The 18,998-nt window shown below is 48.2% G+C and overlaps 1 protein-coding gene across 2 annotated transcripts in view; it reads left to right on the top strand.

Moving 5' to 3' along the window:
- Positions 1 to 18,998, top strand: part of YEATS2 (YEATS domain containing 2) — a 1,667,962-nt gene that overhangs the window by 333,895 nt on the left and 1,315,069 nt on the right. For both annotated transcript variants that reach the window (XM_069213699.1, XM_069213698.1), the window contains exon 10: positions 16,883 to 17,057. In XM_069213699.1, coding sequence (XP_069069800.1) covers positions 16,883 to 17,057 — 175 coding nt within the window. The remainder of the gene's footprint in view (positions 1 to 16,882; positions 17,058 to 18,998) is intronic.

The raw sequence follows: 18,998 nt of genomic DNA, 5'->3' as shown, positions 1-18,998 counted from the left end.
TCCTGTTTTACTCCTGCATTCCTGGTCACTGGGGGGGGTAGTGTAGAACTTACCTTTGTGAGTTTCTAATATCCCAGCTCCCCTCTGCACATTTTACTTACCTAGGCGGGCGTACCTTGTTAGCATTCCCTTTTTTTTTTTTCAGTACATGGTTTGTGCTCCCCCTAGGGTCGCTCTTCGTTATTACTGTTTGCTCTGTTTTCTAACCTTTTCTATGGCTATTTCTGATTGCTAGTGGATATATTTAGTGGATTACTTACTTCCTAAGGGTGGGTCACCTGTCTAGTGATTTGTGATAATCTGTGCCAAAACTAAAGTACCTTTATTTTTGTACAACTGAGTATTTTCTTTCATGTGTGTAAGTGCTGTGTGACTACAGTGGTATTGCATGAGCTTTTGTATGTCTCCTAAATAAGCCTTTGGCTGCTCATTCACAGCTACCTCTAGAGAGCCTAGCTTCTGGTCACTGCCTGCACTTTACTAAGAGGGGATACCTGGACCTGGTATAGGGTGTAAGTACCTTGGGTACCCACCGCACACCAGGCCAGCTTCCTAAAATATACATCTGTGCATTGTATCTGCGGTGATATTTTTCATTATGGAAGCATACAATGATGCATGAAAACTTAAGCGCCATTTAGACCCATGTGGGCGGCACAATTGTCCACTCTATCATTGGAGGGGCTGGTTTCTGCTTCTATGGTGGAGGACTTCTTTACCTTCAGTGGACCAACCGAAGGCACTGAACTTTGCTGAACAGCTGCCATGTTTCTTACATCAACTCGGAAAATATTGTTTTCGAGAAACAGGCTCCCAAAGTATGAGTTTGATTCTTAAAAATGAAAAAAAAACAAAAAACAATGCATTGGTTGATTACTCTGCCCTGGACCGCCCTTTCTTCATTAGCTGTCCAGGACATGGAAATGTAGAGATGGTCAGAAGTAGGGAGCGTTTACCATAGAGGTGACCGTATAAAGAGGTGACCTTCACTGTGACCTTCCGGCTCAGCTGTCAGAAGACCATGTCAGATGTTGTGGCAGCAGAGACTCTGCTGCTGCAAGGATGGTATTTATTCATTCCTAATGAGCTTCCTGCTCCGTTAAATCTAAATGATGCCCATAGTGCATAGTGTCATTAATACTATTTATTAAGAAGTAATAATAATTGTGGGGTCAGTGAGTGATACACTATTCCTCTTATGCAGATTACATCCCCACGAGTACCTCACACAGTGGTTTCTATCATAGCCCCTGATAAAAGCCCCTCTGAAAATACACAGAGCACATTAGACACAGCAACTGCCACAAAATCGACCCTGGGCTGCACAGAATACAAAAACATTAGAAAAATGGACAGTCAAGACATCACAACTTCATAAGGCATACCTAAGGCAGATGTATGTTACACAAATGTAAGTATGACAACATAATTGAACAAGCCAATAATCATGTGTTATACAGACATACACTTGAGCATGTGGACTGATAGACAAAACAAAGATAAATGCTTGCATTCAAAGAAAAACGCCCAAGTCCTTATTTGCACTCATACACAAAAGAAATGCATGCAGATAACAACGCCACAATAAGATTCTTCTAATACACAAAAAACACATAAAGATATATTCTTGTATGGATGCACACAGATTGATTAACACATGCCCTTGTGTTTATTACAATACACACACATATATCTTTAAATGCACATACAGTAGAAATACACACATTCGCGCACACATGGGTTCTCAATACAAATATATTTGAATGCACACACAAACATAAACTTCCTCGCTTGCCGGTGTACACTAGAAATAAATAGTTTCAGACACTTGCACAGTCACACATCTTCTCCTGCAGAGACGTGTGAATGGAGGGTACCAGCAAGGTGAGGGGAAAACGGGAGTTGAATGTGGGAAGAATTTCAAACAGAGGAAAGAGCGTTTGGGGCTAAAGAGGGAAAGGCAGTAAGTGAGACAGGAAGAGCGGAATAAGGGGTGGGAATATGTCAGTAGGAAGGAAAGTACGAGAGAGTGGGGAATAGAACGTAGTTCCGCCCGGTTTGAAATTGTGCCCCACGTAAGGAATGCCAGTGAGAAGAGGTAATATGAGGGGCAATGAAAGGCGTTGGGAGTACATGGGAAGTGTGCGCGGTGAGGAAAGGACATGCCTAAGTAGGAATAAACAGAGAGGCCGCCAACAAGAGAGTCTGGGGGATGGGCAACACTTGCGTTAACAATTATCTGGGAGTAGTTTGGAAGTGAGGTTTAGGAAACAATTGGGGGGGGGGGGGTGATGAGTAAAAGCCCCAAAGGTGAGTTTTAGCAAATATATGGCTAGTGACTGGTGAAGAATTGGGGGGTGGGGAGGTTTATGATAAGGAGAGTGAGCCACTAAAGCGAGGGGCGAGTAGAGGGACTAGATGAGGGGTTAGGACAAGTATAATGAGTCACTCACAGAAAAATAAGGTGAGTGGTACTGAGTAGGGTTGGAGAGAGGGAAGCTGAGAAAGGGGCGAGGAGGTGTGTATGGTGCAAGGGTGAGGAGACAGTGTGATAAAGGTGTAATGAAAGGGTCTGTGAATGAGTGAGGAGAGGCTGTGGAGGTGCTGGTGGTGAGAGGCTGTGCATCCTTCAGGGTCACAAGGACTCTGCACCTGGAAGCATGAAGGAGTCTCCCTTGGAGCGAAGGAGTCACTCCCCTGCATCTGCAGGCACCTCAAGACAACGCAGACTGGCTGATGGGGTCTGCTGTTCCACGGACATCAAAAGGCTCTGCATTCCAGGTGGTAAATCTGTGGCCTACTTTGGCCCCTGCTTCTGCCACTGGAGTGGAATCCCTGTACACCAAGACTGTTGCTCTTGCCAAGGCTTGTTGTCTCTTCCTCCAAGAGATCTTCAGGCGCTGAGACGCCCTGGTTTCTAGCACTCTGCATCTCGAAGATCAGCCCCTGTCCTGCAACTCCTGCGACAAGGACTTCTGTTTTGTTGTGCTGTTGACACCTCCTTATGAATCCCTTTGTTCATCATCTGTGGGTCACACTTGGGGGCTCTAACAACTTCTGCTGGCCTCAGCCTTGACTCCCCCTCTAAGGTAAAATCTGCAAAGACATCTTTAGGTCCTGCTTATGTTTGCCAGTGCTTATTGGTGACCTAGCCAGTCACTGACCCTCCTGCAACCTTGCGACCGGCAAGGGACAGCTCATAGGCGACTCCTAGGATTTCCTGCAACTCCTGGACCCCGAAGCTGGACTTCTTCCTCCACTGACTTGCAGTAACTTCACCTCTAGGAGGGTGGGCATTGCCACCTGCACTACCTGGGCACCTCCAAGAGTGCTGGACTCGGTCCCCTTTCTTTTCAGGTCCTCCATGGCTGGAATCCAGCCCTGGGTTCCAGCGGCTTGGTTCACGGGTCGTGATAGCAGCTGCACAAACCAAGGCTTCCACTGACTTAAGAGAGTCCCTTCTCCCCTCTGCATCCGGGTTCCCTGGTGTAGGTAACCTGTCTTCTGGGTATCCTTTGGTGAGGCACTCGCCAACCTTACACTTGTCTGTTGGTTTCCTCGGGGTCCACTGGGACGGGTCCTGGATCACACACACTCCAACCACTACTCCCTGTGTCTATTGGACGAGTGGGTAGGTAACAACCTTGCACATGGTTGCTGGGAACACCTACCATACATACCTCTGGTGTTTTCATCTACCCCCAGCCCCTAGCTAACTACAACACTTATCTTGGTTGGGATCACTATTTTGCATTTCATTTACTATATGGTTTGGCCCACCTCCCATAGGGACCTGTGTGTTCTATGCTAGTTCTGTGGTTATTTTGTGTATATATTGTGTGTAGATCTCTCCAAAGGGAGATATGCCAATGCTAGTCTAGTAGTTAGTGCTGTAATAAAGAATCCTTTATGTTGGTTCTTTCTTGTGAGTGAGTTACTGTCTGACTACTATGGTATTGCAAGTGCTTTACTTTCCTCCTGGATAAGGTTTAGCTGTTTGCCTCAGCTACTCCTAGTGAGCTATTGCTATCTGGACACCTACTCACTTTCACTAAGGACTGTATGTAGGGTACCACACCATAGGTGTGCACCATAAACTGAGCTAGCCTCCTACAACCTGCACCATGCCCTCGGAATTAGAGCCAGTGCCTTTTTCTTTTGACAGGCCTGGAGAGGGGGACAATTTAAGAGGGTTGCGAGGACCCTTCTGGTTACCAGCGTTCCCCAGATGAACATGACAACAACTGGTATGAGGAACTCACGGATGCCATTTGTTTGGATACCTCACCAGATGCTGGCCGTACAGTAGCTATGCAGGAAGATGCCTCTTTGGCAATGGTGGTTCAAAGGGCGGCTGAGTTAGTTGACTTTGGTGGCAGTCAAGACAAAAGTGCTTCAGCCGTTAGTCGCTCCCTCTGAACTCTTGCTCCCATTCAATAAAGCCCACGGATGTCTAGCTCAGGCCTGGTCCAAGGGGTCCTGTGCACAGGACAATCTGATAGAGACTTCTAGCTGCAGCTTCCTTACCTTAGAATTCCCTGGCGTCTGCTTCGAATCCAGAGTTTTTTCTGAGCAGTACCCTGCGCGCGCACCGTCGGGTGACGTCGTTCGGATCCGCGTGCGTTGACCAGCTCCGCGTGCATCGTTGAAGGCGTCTGACGTCACGGTTGTGTATATAGACGCCGTCTCGGCGTGCGTACGTCAGTTCTTTTCCTTCTGCGCCGGTTAAGCGCAGTTTTGGAAAGAGCTACCTTGCTTAGACGGTTTGTCGACGCTTTTTTGACTGTTTGGAGTCATGTCTTCGAGAAAGACAGGATTCAAGCCGTGTGGTGCTGTCATCGCCCCATGTCGGTGACGGATCCGCACCGAGTTTGTCTTTGGTGCCTAGAGAAGGACCACAATTCCACCTCGTGCTCCGACTGTCAGGCCATGGCGCCGAAGGCCTTGAGGGAGAGATCCCTTAAGCTTCTTGCGGCCCAACATTTGTCTTCGGTCGGCGTGACTCCGCGGAAGTCACGGTCCCGCAGTAGGAGGAGGTCGCGGCACCGCTCCCGGAGCCCCAAGTTCTCTTCCTCGCATTCGAGGTCTTCCAAAGGTAAGAGGCACAAGAAGAAGAAGAAGTCCAAGCAGACTTCGTCTTCGCCATGCCCGTCGGCCGACCAGGTGTCTAGGGAGCGTCGACGTTCCGAGCGCGATTCTGCGGAGCCGTCGCCAGGTCGACTCCGTGTCTTCCCGCCTTTCCAGGGACTGGATCGACACCCGCTCAGATAAAAGAATTCTACGAGGCCATGCGTCTCGTTTTTGAGCAGGCTGCACCCTCGGGTGGGTCTTCGGGCCCCACAGGGGCCCCTTTGGATTCGATGCCGGCGGCTTCGGGGCTGTTGGGGACCCCGGACCGGCGCCGGTCTCTCACAGTCAGCCTCCTTCGGCGCGGGTCCGATGACGATGATTCCGCTGCCGGCGCCCACCGGTGGCAGCCCCATCCTTATTCTGGATGATCCGGAGCGACGTCGTACGACGTCCACTCTGACTTCGGAGCCAATTCGGCCTAGATCATTGTCTGAGCATTATTTGGAACAGCCAGACGCAGGAGAGGAATGGGAGGGGTCTGAGGACCCTTTAGAATCTGGATTGCAACAGGACTGGTATCAGGATCTAGGGGAGGCCAGTGGCCTGGACACGTCTTCAGATACTGGTATGCACTCTCCTACTAATGTGGCTACGGAGGAGGGTGCTTCTTTTGCTATGGTGGTGCATAGGGCAGCTGAGGTCTTGGACTTAGATTTGCCTACGGTGCCAGTCAGGACGAATATCCTGATAGAAGTGCTTCAGCCGGGGGTGTCAACATCGGAGCCGTTGTTGCCCTTCAATGAGGCTCTTACAGATGTCCTTCTGGGTACGTGATCCAAACCCAGCACAGGGGCTCCTGTGAATAGGACGGTGGGCACCGCCATAGACCCGCTCCCAGCGACCCTAGTTTCCTGACTCAACACCCCACTCCTGAGAGCTTGGTTGTCCAGGCCTCTACTTCCCGTGGTGCATTCCCTTCCGCTCCCCCAGATAGGGAATTCACAAGGCTGGATCCGCTTGGGAAGAAGATGTTTTCTTCCACCAGCCTGGCATTGAGGTCCGTAAACACCTCTTGCCTATTGGGCCGTTATTCCCATACTTTATGGGATACGTTGGTGCAAGTGCTGCCCCAGGTCCCGGAGGGCGTACGGGACACTCTCACCCAGGCTGTCAAGGATGGGAGAGATGCAGCCAAGTTTACGATCAGGTGTGGCTTGGACACGACCGACTCTCTGGGCAGAGCGATTTCATGGTCAGTGGCCCTACGTCGCCACGCCTGGCTACGTTCTACTGGTTTTTCAGGGGATGTCCAGTCTAGCTTGATGGACATGCCCTTTGATCGCTCTCGCCTTTTTGGCGAAAAAGCAGACTGCGCTTGAGAGGTTCAAGGATTCTCGAGCCACAGCCAGATCCTTGGGCCTTTCAGTGCAGGTGCGACAGCCCAGATATCAGAAGTAGGCAGTGGTTGTTATTCCCACTACTTTGATTCCCAAAAAGAACAAAGGCCTTCGCCCTATCTTGGATTTAAAGGACGTCAATCTCTTCCTCAAGAAGGAGAAATTCAAGATGCTCACTCTTGCTCAGGTTTTGTCTGCCCTAGACCAAGGAGACTGGATGTTCGCGTTAGATTTGCAGGATGCATATTTCCATATTCCTATCCTGACAGCCCACAGGCGTTACCTGCGGTTCAAGGTGGGCCACGAGCACTTTCAGTTTACCGTGCTTCCTTTCGGTCTCACCAGTGCCCCTCGGGTGTTCACAAAGATGATGGCGGTGGTGGCAGACTATTTGCGCAGGTCAGGGATCTCAGTCTTCCCCTACCTAGACGATTGGCTGTTGAAGGCTCCTACGCCCCAGGCTCTCGTCACCCACCTCCAGATGACGGCGGACCTCTTGCATTCGCTGGGGTTCACTATAAATGTGCCTGACTCCCTCTCAGAAGCTCACTTTAATCAGAGCTGTTCTGGACACAGTGCAGTATCGGGCTTATCCTCCCGATCAGCGGGTTCAGGATATTCAGGTTATGATTCCGATGTTTCGCCCTCTATCCTGGATCTCGGTGAGACAGACTCTGAAGCTGCTGGGATTCATGGCTTCCTGCATCCTGTTGGTCAAGCATGCCTGATGGCGCATGAGGGCTGTGCAGTGGGACCTGAAGTTCCAATGGGCACAGCATCAGGGAAATCTTACCAACGTGGTTCAGATCTCTGACGGGACTGCAAAAGATCTGCAGTGGTGGTTAGTGAACTGCGAGTGGGCCAAGGGCAGACCCCTCTCCCTTCCCCAACCAGATCTAATGGTAGTGACAGATGCATCACTTCTGGGATGGGGCAGCCATTTGGGGGAGGTGGAGATCAGAGGTCACGGGTCTCCGGCGGAATCCGGGCTCCACATCAACTTGTTGGAGCTTCGGGCGATCCGGCTAGCATTAAAAGCATTTCTTCCTGTTGTGAAAGGGAAGGTGGTGCAGGTGTTCACAGACAACACTACCGCAATGAAATACTGCAACAAGCAGAGCAGTGTGGGGTTGTGGACCCTTTGTCAAGAGGCTTTACCAGGAAATTCAAAGGTAAGGAATCTGCAGCTAGATAGTGTCTACCAGATAATGTGTTCTTCAGTGAACCACAAACTAGCACTGGCAAATTTAACACTTGGAAGCTTTTTCGCAAAAAGCTAGATGGAATGCGGTCACTTAGTCCCTTTGGTGACCAACTACAGTAGGGAGTCAGTCAGGGGGACCAGTAAGGTCCTTAGAAATGGTTACCTCAACAGATGAAGCAGTCTTCAAGAAGTTCCAGGCACTTTTATCCCCTGTAGGGCTTTCCTTTGGAGTTAGTCCTGATGTGAGGAATTAAGAATGCTGAAGAAGCTGAAAAGGATGCTGTGTGTGCAGTGTGGTTGACGAGGGTCTTACTGCGTCTACTCCTTGGTCCACAAAGGGGTTGAGGCAGTCCTGGTCACTGGGTCGGCAGCCCTATAAATCCTCTTGGTGCTGGTAGAAGTCCAGTAGCCACTGGACTACCGATCATCCAGTATCACGGTCATAGGCCAATCCTTACTGGGTCGATAGGTCATCTTCTGGGGGTCCCAGCTGCACTCTCATGACACTCCCAGGCTCAGCGAACCTGGGTGCAACTTTGCACATCCTGTCCTGGTCCTTGGCGCTGTACGGCAGCAGTTGGCAGCAAGTTGAAGTCTTAAGCTACCAACTTGCCCCACCAGGCTTCTCAGCTGTTGAGAACATGAGGCCAGCTCACAAACCCTTTGAGTCTCTTGACTTTGGCTGGGCTGTTGAGGTGACTTTCCTCGAGCAGGACATGCAGGCACAGTCCCTCTCCTTTGCTAGCCCTCAGGTTCAGCATATGTAGTCTATGCGATGCAGCCTCTCTTTGCCGGTTCCACAGTACAGTAGGGCAGTCCTCCTTCGGTCATTCTTTCAGTCCAGTCAAATCTGAGTTTGGGTTTCCAGGGGCGCACTACTTATGCTCAGAAAAGTCCCTCCGTGCAGGATGCAGTTGGTAGCCAATGGGCTATCTGATTCCCTCCCACCTGATGACCACTTCCTGCGAAGTGTGGCCGCTGGGCATCCCAGGATTTCTTCTTCTGCCTCCTACAATATGGCAAGCCCTCCCTCCAGGCATGTGGCACTACCTACCCCAACCCAGAGGTGTGTCTGCACAGGGGCTTACATGTCCCTTGAAACTGGGTTCCCCTCCCCTCTCCTGTTCCATGTGCCAGCCTTTGTGGCTGAACAATAGAGCAGCCCCTATTGCAAGTGTTACACAATCCAAAAAGCCAGAAACACGTGTCCGGAGATATGGCATTCGCCGCACCAACTTATGGTGAAAAACTTTTTACAACGTTACAGCACTTCCTGCACCCATTTATGGTGAAAGACTTTTTGAAATATTATTCAAATTCCTTCTAATGACTGCATTTATCATGATGCTTTGGAGCTATTCGAGCTGAAATGTAAGACAGGGTGCTCCCTTTTTGGATTGCCTATTGCAAGTGTTACCCTTTTGCCTTTCATAGGTGCCTTTTCCTCTGAAGCTCTCTTTTCGGGCTAACACCTATGTGGGTTCCTACAGGAGGGAGGTGACGCCTCCTTCCAGAACAGTCTCCTATTGTATCCACTCCTGTGTGTCTTTAGCACGTCTCCCCAAAAGGGCAGAAAGCTGTCTCGGTTACAGGATCCCGTGTGCAAGCAGTGTGGCACAGGGGACTGAAGAGGACTGAAGGCAACAAAGTGGCAACTTTGCTGAATTTGCACACTGCAGCCTATTACAATAATTTCAACCTGAAAATCAAGATGGGCATAATGTAACAAGCTATTTGATAACTTGGATGACCCACTTTGGTTGCACCGTTCCAGAGTTTGTGCAGCTGAGCGGTCATTGTATAACTCTGCACTCGCCAATTGGGTGACCAACCTTTTCCACAGTAAAAATGACAGCTCTGCGTTTTCACTGTCAAAGTTACATGTACTGCCCTTGGAATATGTTACACCCTGCGCTAGGACTTAATAGGCCTGCCATAGGGGTGACGTATGCATATGTCCAGGTACATCTGGCTTTGCCATTGCTTGAAATGGCAAAGTAGAGCCAGCAGTTGAATTGCTTTTCAAACCTGCAATTGACAGGCTGGGAATCTCAATTTTACCCTGGTCTCATTCAGGGTGGCTCAACCAGTGCCGCAATCTCTGGAGGGCACTCTAACATACATGCCTTGGGTACCATCTGCTTGGGACTTAAATGTAAGCTAGCTCAGCCATTGGGTAAAAGCCAATTCACATATCAGTTTAAGGATACAGAAACTGGCCGTGGGGTCCGGTTATAAGGCCTCCGTGCACTCGGAATCGAAAAACCAGCAGCATCAGTCCAAAAACTTGGGGGTGACCATACAAAAAGGGGCGTTTCCTTAGTCTGTTCCAGGCCAGCTACCAGGCTTCCCAGCCTTTTTGTGACCATGGATGCGGTTCCCGCAAACCACGTGGGAACACCAGCCAGAGGCTGGGCTAGTCCACCACTACCATGGCAGCCTCAGCCTTCACTCCTTAATCCATCAGAAGTGTTGGCTCTTTGGACCAAGGGAGTCGTTCAGTGGGTTCTGGCATCAGAAATAGGTTGTGGGTTCTATACCCACCAAGTTTTGGTGTCCAAAAAGGATCGAGGTCTTCATCCTATCACAGACCTGCTCCTTCTCAACTTCTTCATGAAAAGGAGAAGTTTAAGATTGTCACTTTAGCTCAGGTCCGGTCTTCCCTGTTGCGTTGGACTTGCTGGTTGCAAATTTTCACATTCCCTGCCTACCCACCCAAAGGCTTTATCTACAGTTTCAGGGAGGCCAAGAGCACTTTCACAGTTTTTGACCTTACCAGTGCCCCTCAGGTTTTTACCAAGGTAATGGTGGTGGATGCAGCACACCTGCAGAGATTGATGGTCCCAATCTTCCCATACCTAAATAATTGGTTGTGGAAGGCGGGCTCACCCCAGGCAGTTGTCTCCCACCTCTAATCTATAGTGGGCCTTCTGCATTTGCTGGGGTTGAGCCGAAGTCCCAACTGACTCCCTCTCGGGCGCTCTCTTTCATCTGAGCTGTTCTAGACTAGGTGCAGTTTCTGACCTGTCCTCCAGAACTGCAAAGCCAGGGTATTCAGCCTGTGATACCAATGTTTCAGCCTCTATCCTAGACTTTTGATAAGACTGACTCTGAGGCTGTTGAGCCTCATGGCCTCCTGCATCCTCCTAGTTACAAATGCCTGTTAGCATATGTGGGCTCTTCAGTGGAACCTGAAGTTCCAGAGGGTGCAACATCAGGGGAATCTCCCCGACATGGTCCAGATCTCAGAGGAAACCACTAAAGACCTGCTGGGTTGGCTGATCAACACGATGGGATCGGTGGCAGACCCTGCTCCCTTCCCAAATCAGAGCTGATTGTAGGGACAGATGCTTCACTCCTAGTCTGGGGTGGCCACCTGGGAGAGGTGGAGCTCAGAGGGCTGTGGTCTCTGGACTCCACATCAACCTATTGGTGCTTTGGGCGATCCTATTGGCATTGAAAGCCTTTCTTCCATCAGGAGAAAACTGGTGCAGGTGTTCACAGACCACACCACTGCCATGTGGTACTGCATTCAACAGGGCAGTGATGGGGACCTGGACCCCTTGTCTAGAGGCCCTGCGTCTCTGGACATGGCTGGTAATGTCAGGGCATTTCTCTTGTGGTTTAATACGTTAGGCTCCCTGCAAGCCAGGGCAGACTAAGTCACCCTTCAAAGCCTTGCTGATCGCAAATTGCATCTCCGTCTGGAAGTGGTGCAAGGTCTCTTTCAAGATTGGGTAGAGCCTTGGTTAGATCTGATCGCCACTGCAGAGAATGCGCAATGTCAGCAATTTTGCGCTGTGTGGAGTTTCCAAGATGGCTCTCACTCAGAAATGCTTTTCGCCTCGAGTGAAGCTACAGTCTGCTGTACGCCTTACCACCCCTGCCCAGAATTCTCAAGAAAATCAGGAATGACCAGGCCCAAGTCATTCTCATGGCCCTGGATTGGGCACAGAGTCTGAAATCCTGAGCATGCTCATTGGTCTTCCGATCATGCAGCCCTTTGAAACGATCTTCTGTTGCTGCAACATGAGTTTTGCACGAGAACATGCACACCCTCCTCCTTATGCTTGGAGATTAAACTGTGCCAGTTGACAGCTTTTGACCCTCTCCCGAAGGCCACTGGACTCATTTGTGGTATGGGTGCAACCAGAAACATTGAACCTCTTTCTGCACCTTAATCCCAAGTTTTACAAATGTTCTCTCTGGCCCAGCAGAGCTCTGCACAGTAAAGGTTATCTGTATGCCATATCAACATTCACGCAATTGCTGGATCAGCCTTCTTTGTTCAAGTCACCCGTTGTGACCATGTTCCTGAAAAGACTACAGCATATGTTTCCCCTCCAGGCCGTTCATCATGCCCCAGTGAGATCTTAACCTTGGTTATCACCTTCACGTATGGCCCATTGAGCAGCTACACAACTGCCCACTTCGCTTGCTAAGTCACAAAACAGCATTTGTATGGGCCTGAACATCGTTCATAAGGGTTAGCAAACTGCAGGCTCTTTCTGTGCACCCTCCTTATACTACCTTTTACCCAGACAGGATGGTTCCCGTGACTCATTCCTTCCACATGGTGTTTCACCCTTTCACATAGACCAAAACATAACCTTACTTTCCTTCTTTGCTCAGAGTCCACTTTCTGAACCTCAAACTTGATCGCACACAAGAGCTGCAGGTGGACGATCAACTCTTTGTAGGGCATGCTGGGACAAAGAAAGGAAAGGCAGTGCAGGTTCAGACCATCCTACGTTGGATAGTGGTTAGCATTAATATAATCTACACAATGGCTAAGAAACAACCCCCTTAAAGTTTGCAGTACATTCCACCAATGCCTGGGCTGCAACCAGTGTTTTAACTTGCGAAACACTGTCCTGTATATCTGTCAGGCAGCAGTGTAGGCATCATTACACATGTTCACAAAGCATTACTGCCTAGATGGTCAGGTCCATCGTGACCTGCACTTTGCCTGTTCGATCCTGCAGGTCTTCTTGGTTTAATCCTTTTCGATGACACACCTCTGGGGCGACTTTGCTTGGATATCTATTGTAAGGTAAGAAATTTGCGGCTAGTAGTCTATCCATTGAACAAGATACTTAACTCAGTGATATCTTATTTGGGAGAGACTATCTAGCTGCAGTTTCCTTACAGATCGTCCCATCGACCCCACTCTTCGAACTGATTCAGTAGGGTTACTCTTCTGAAGTCCTTAGCAATACAGAAGAGTATGTCAGTTTTCTTCGTGGCTCCGTGCTTCTGATGTGGACAGTTTCTTTTCACGACTTAAGTCAGCACGCTGGTGCGGCGCATAGGTAGGCACAGTGCAAGTAACTTCCAGCTTGGATGTCGCTGTGCCGCACTACTCCATCTACCGACACGTAAGGGGTACTGCTTGAAAATGTCCGGATCCACTGTGACGCCTGGGGATTAGTGTAAGGTAAGGAATCTGCAGGTAGATAGTCACTACCAGATAAGGCATTATGGAAGGTAAGCAACTTGTTCATTACATTGATAGGACCAAGCCCTTTTCATGACTCAACAACTTATTTTCGCTTTGACCAAGCCACTTAAAGGTCATGCCCTTTTAAATGAGGGCATACCAGATGGAATGTCAAATGTATTTACACCTGCTACTTAAATGCTAAAATAACTTTGCCTTCCCCACCAAGGCCTCAATCCACTCACAAAAATGGAGCCATAGTGGCTTTCCTTAACAGCATACCCATAGCTCATTTGTGTGAGACGTCTACCTGTTTCACCCCACACACATTCACTGAAAACTACTATGTGGATATGTTAACATGCCAACAGATTAAAGTTGGATGAGCCGTCCTAAGAATTCTTTCAGTTCTCTGACCACGGCTTGAGGGAGTACGCTTTACAGTCTATGCAGGGCATGTGATTCTACAACCACACATGCTACAAACTGAATATGTTACTTAACCTATAACAATCTGTAGCACGTAGTGCTGTTGATTCACATGCTGCAGCCCCTCTTACCCCCTCCCCGTCTTATCAGGAAGCCTTTCGTTGTTGTAGGTATACATTCTTTACCTAACTTCTTTGTATAGACCTTACTGCATGATCATCACACATTCCTGTCTAATGCTCCATCATTACACCCCCGCTGTGTGAAAAATAATCTAACAATGCAGCGGATGGGCTTTGCCAACTAAGGGAGGAGTTGCTATGCCTTGTGACTCGAAAAACATTGAAGAAAAATATGTTGCAAACATCACAGGCCAACACTAGTTGTCAGAAGTAGGTAGAGCATGTGAATCTACACCACTACGCTTTACGAACAGAGTGTACAGTGTAGGGGCCTTCAGCTAACAGCACATTAACCCCCCACCCCCCACACACACACATTTTGCCTAGTGTTAATGCCAACTTCGAAAGTGGGCTTGGGACCCTGCTAACCAGGCCCTAGCCTCATTGTTCTTTCCCTAAAACTGTACCTTTTTGTTTTCACAATTGGCACAACCCTGGCACACAGTTAAGTCCTTTGTAAAAGGTACCCATGGTACCAGGGGCCCTGTGGCCTGGGAAGGTCCCTAAGGGCTGTATTATGCCACCCTAGGGAACCCCTCAGCAAGCACATACACACTGCCTTGCAGCTTGTGTGTACTGGAGAGGAGAATAAGACAGTCAACATGACACCCCTCTCAGAGTGCCATGCCCACAAATCACTGCCTGTGGCATAGATAAGTCACCCCTCTAGCAGACCTTACAGCCCCAAGGCAGGGTGCACTATACCACAGGTGAGGGCATAGCTGCATGAGCAAAAAGCCCCTACAGTGTCTAAACAAATTCTTAGACATTGTAAGTGTAGGGTAGCCATAAAGAGTACATGGTCTGGGAGTTTGTCATCACGAACTCCATAGCTCCATAATGTCTTCACTGAATACTAGGAAGTTTGGTATCAAACTTCTCAGCACAATAAACCCACACTGACACCCGTGTGGGATCTTTTAAAAAAAAAAATGCACAAAGAGGGCATCTTAGAGATGCCCCCTGTATGTTAGCCCAACCGCTAGTGTAGGACTGACCTGTCTGTGCCTACCTGCCACTTTCAGACAAGTTTCTGACTACATGGGGTGAGTGCCTTTTGTGCACTCTGTGGTCAGAAACAAAGCCTGTTCTTGGTGGAGGTGCTTCACACCTCCCCCTACACCTGTAACACCTGTCGGTGATCCTCAAAGGCGCACGCCTTGGATTACAGTGCCCCAGGGCACTCCAACTAGTGGAGATGCCAGCCACCCGACAAAGCCCCACTTTTGGCAGCAAGTCTGGCGGGAAAATTAAGGAAAACAGGGAGGAGTGACAACCCCAGCCAGGACTACCCCTAAGGTGTCCAGAGCTGAGGTGACCCCCTCCCTGCAGAATCCTCCATCTTGGTTTGGAGGACAGGGACCAATGGGGATAGGAATGTGCACCCCTCCCCAAAGGTAGTGGGCACCACAAGAGTGTAGCCACCCTTAAGGACAGTAGCCATTGGATATGGTCCTCTGATCCCTAAAATGCCCCTTAATCTAGGATTTAAGGGACTCCCTGAACCCAGCTCATCAGATTCCAGGCGACCTACACGAAGAAGGACTTCTAAGTTGAAACCCCTAGCAGAGAAGAAGGAAGACGACAACTGCTTTGGCCCCAGCCCTACCAGCCTCTCTCCTGCTTCAAAGAACCTGCAAAAGACCAGCGACGCGTCCAGCAGGACCAGCGACCTCTGCCCAACTACAGAGGACTGCCGTACACCCAAAAGGACCAGGCACTCCTGAGGACTGCGGTCCTGTCTGAGGAAAACCTACAACCAAGACACCCCCCTGAGTTACCCCCGGGGTTTCCTCCTAGACCAGCATTGAAAACCCGACGTCCTGTTTGCACCCTGCACCCAGCCGCCCCCTGTGCCGCTTAGGGTGTGTCTTTGGTGCCTACGTGTGGCCCCTTCAGTGCTCTTCTTCACGGGTACTTACTGCAGGCAGACCGCATTCTGAGTACCCCCTGTCTCCATAGGAACCCACGTTAAAATTGCTCAACTTTGACCTTTGCACCCGACCGGCCCCATGTTGCTGGTGGTGGGTGTTTGGAGTTAACTTGAACCCCAACCGGTGGACTTCCTAAAACCTGGAGACTGACTCTTTAAGTGTTGTATTTACCTGTAAAATGATACAACATTTCTTCCCCCCAGGCACTGCTTCTGAAAAATGCACTGTGTCCATTTTTAAAACAGATTATTGCCCATAAACTGTATAACTTATCGATTTAGAACAAAGTACTGTTGATACCTGTGTGAAATACGAATCTATTAAAGTACTTTCCTGCAACTTGAATCTTGTGGTTCTGAAAATAAATTAAGAAATATTTTGTTACTTTAAAACCAGTGGTCTGTAGTTAAGTCATTGAGTGTGTGCTTCTTCTATTACCTGTGTTTGTACAACAAATGCTTTGCACTACCCTCTAATAAGCTTAACTGCTCGACCACACTACCAGAAAAGAGAGCATTAGTATTATCTACTTTAGCCTCTGTTAAGCCTTCTGGGGAACCCCTGGACTCTGTGCACACTATAACTCACTTTGATAGTGTATACAGAGCCAGCTTTCTACAGTCATCACACGTCACAATCCACACCGAACAACGTCTACACGTAGCAGTCGGCACTACCTGCCGGCATGCAGGAGTGCTGCTGAAAATTTTCCGGATTCAATCTGATGCCTGGGAAAGTATTAAAAAAGTAAGGTATCAGCGGTTAGATAGTCTGTACCAGAAACAGAGTTACCGAATGCAAGTAACTTTTTCAATATGATTGTGTCACAAATTGGTCACCAACTCTCAACAAGTGAGAATAAAAAGAACTTGCTCAGAGAAGAAACGTCCTACCTCCTAATGCTTCAGCTACTTGGTGTGATTTACAGAGATCCTCTGTCTTTGTCTACCTGTACATAGTATCCTAATAGATGGAAAGAAAAGGATTGGAGGTCTGTCTGCAGGAGCTGCCTTGCATTGAATATGGCCTCCTGTTTTTTAATATGGAATATGCTGTTGCCCCTTAAATCAGTAATTTTATTTTCCTGGGCATTTGAAGGTAAAGGGAGGAGGAGTTGAAGAATTGTAAGTACCGAAGTTGCTATGGTGAGGAATTTGTTGTTTTATTTTTGAACATTGATTCTCTCACAGACATTTCTAAAAATGTTTCAACTCGCCGTTCCACAGGTTGTCGACGTTGAGCTCCATCGACATTCCTTCGGAGAGGACTATCTTTTCTCTCAGTCCTCTGAGTCAGTGTATTCCAATAGTTCCGCACCTTTGGCTGTTTCATCACCAGTCAAGACTTCTTCAACCATCCAGCAGGTGCACAAGCCCATTACGAGTCTACCGGTGACAAAAGGTAAAGTCCTTGTGATCATATTAGCAATGTTTTCTAGCCTGGATTGAAATGGACCTTGCATATAATGTCTCATTCTTGATTATTGGATATAACCGTTCTTAAGCTCACTGGTTGTGCAAAATTCTATTTTATCGTATTGGTTATTTTAAATATATATATGTGTGTGTGTGTGTTCGATGGCATGTGTAGCTGCATATACACATGCTGTGCATATTCCGCCATCTAGTGTTAGGCTCAGTGTGTTCCAAGGTGTTTTTCTTTGAAGAAGCTTTTTTGAGTCACAAGATCAAGTGACTCCTCCTCACGATGATAGTGCGCATGGGCATCGAGTGCTTTGTTAGTTTGCTTTCTTTCTGCTGTCGGGTCCCAACGCGTTTCCTCGCTCTCCGGTGAATCTTGATTCGGTAATTCAAAACTTATTCTACTATTTCTATCATATCGTCGGTATTGTTTTCGATTGTATTTCTATCTATACTCGATCCGATTTAGACCGCTGGGATTGAATTTCTCGCCCTTACAAGGGCAACACCCTTTAAGGGCCTACTTCAATGTAAGTCTGATGGAACGAACTCCGTTTCGATTCTCTCCTCAGTGTCACGTTAAATTCCCATACACCAATCAACATTCTGTGTGCAATCTTTCTCTATCTCCGGACCATCAAGAGGAAAATTGCTAGGCCTGTATATCTTTTCGATTAAAAAGACTCTACGGGACCGTAGAGCTCGTTGTCTCGAGATGGCGTTGAAATAGACAGAAGACACACCGGACATCTTCGATGAAGAACATGCCCAAGAAGAAGTTCGACAAGGGGCAGTCTTCCATCCAAGAAGAGCATTCAGATGACGACAGCCACTACGTGAGTACAACTGCCCCATCACACCACACAAAAGTGACTAAAAAGACTCCATCACTAGTTGTCCATCCTCCACTGCCTTTGAGCCATGGTTGGATTAGAAAAGAAAGTCCGGATGCCCAACCTTCGGGTTCGGCACTGAGATTTAAGACTAGGGTGCACTTGGCTTTGACCAAACAGACTCCTACACCAGTCTTGTAGTCGAGCCAAAAACCAGAAAGCACACCTTCAGAGCTGAAATAATCTGCAACATCTATGGAACCGAAAAAGATTACATCATCTTTGGAGCCAACACTTTCAGTTCTACCAAAACATAAACTTTCGGAGTCGAAAGCCATGGGTAGTAAAGAAACTACTTCTACCCAGGAATCAACAGATATTCAACACATTTTAGAGGTGATGGATGCCAAACAAAGAAAGATACTTACTCAGAAAGTCACAGGAAGAATAATTGCCTCCCCTCCAATGTCCTTTAAAAAGAAACTGACTTTTAAAGACACTTCAAAAGATGTACCTCCATCAAAAAAGGTCTTCAAGCAAAAACAGGGAGAGGCTTCAAAGCAGAAACCGCTTTCACCACCACATTCTCCTGTTCTTCCTTTCACACCATCTCCACCACCATCACCCACATATGAGACACAATTATCACCTCATACATCCTCAGTCGTACCACATTGGGATGATCTTAGTGATGACCAACAGGACACAGACCCATGGAATACATATGACCTAGATCCCATTTTACCAAATGACCCTCAGTTATATCCTGCCAGACTCTTACCACCTGAGAACACTACAGCATATAATCAAGTAGTGGCTAGAGCCTACCATAATGTGAAATGCACACTGAACATATAGAACAGGATTTTCTGTTTGACACATTGGCATTAACGCATAGGCAATACGAATGTCTTCCTGTGCTCCCAGGCATGCTCAGGCATGCTTCTGATATCTTTCAAGAGCCTGTTAAAGCTCAAATTATTACTCCTAGAGTGGATAAGAAATGTAAACCAGCACCCTCAGACCCTGTGTTTATAAGAGCGCAATTACCCTCTGATTCCATTACAGTTGGTGTAGCTAGAAAAAGG

This window comes from Pleurodeles waltl, chromosome 11, assembly GCF_031143425.1.
Source record: "Pleurodeles waltl isolate 20211129_DDA chromosome 11, aPleWal1.hap1.20221129, whole genome shotgun sequence".
In the NCBI taxonomy this organism is placed as follows: domain Eukaryota; kingdom Metazoa; phylum Chordata; class Amphibia; order Caudata; family Salamandridae; genus Pleurodeles; species Pleurodeles waltl.
This window is presented reverse-complemented; position numbering and strand designations above follow the sequence as displayed.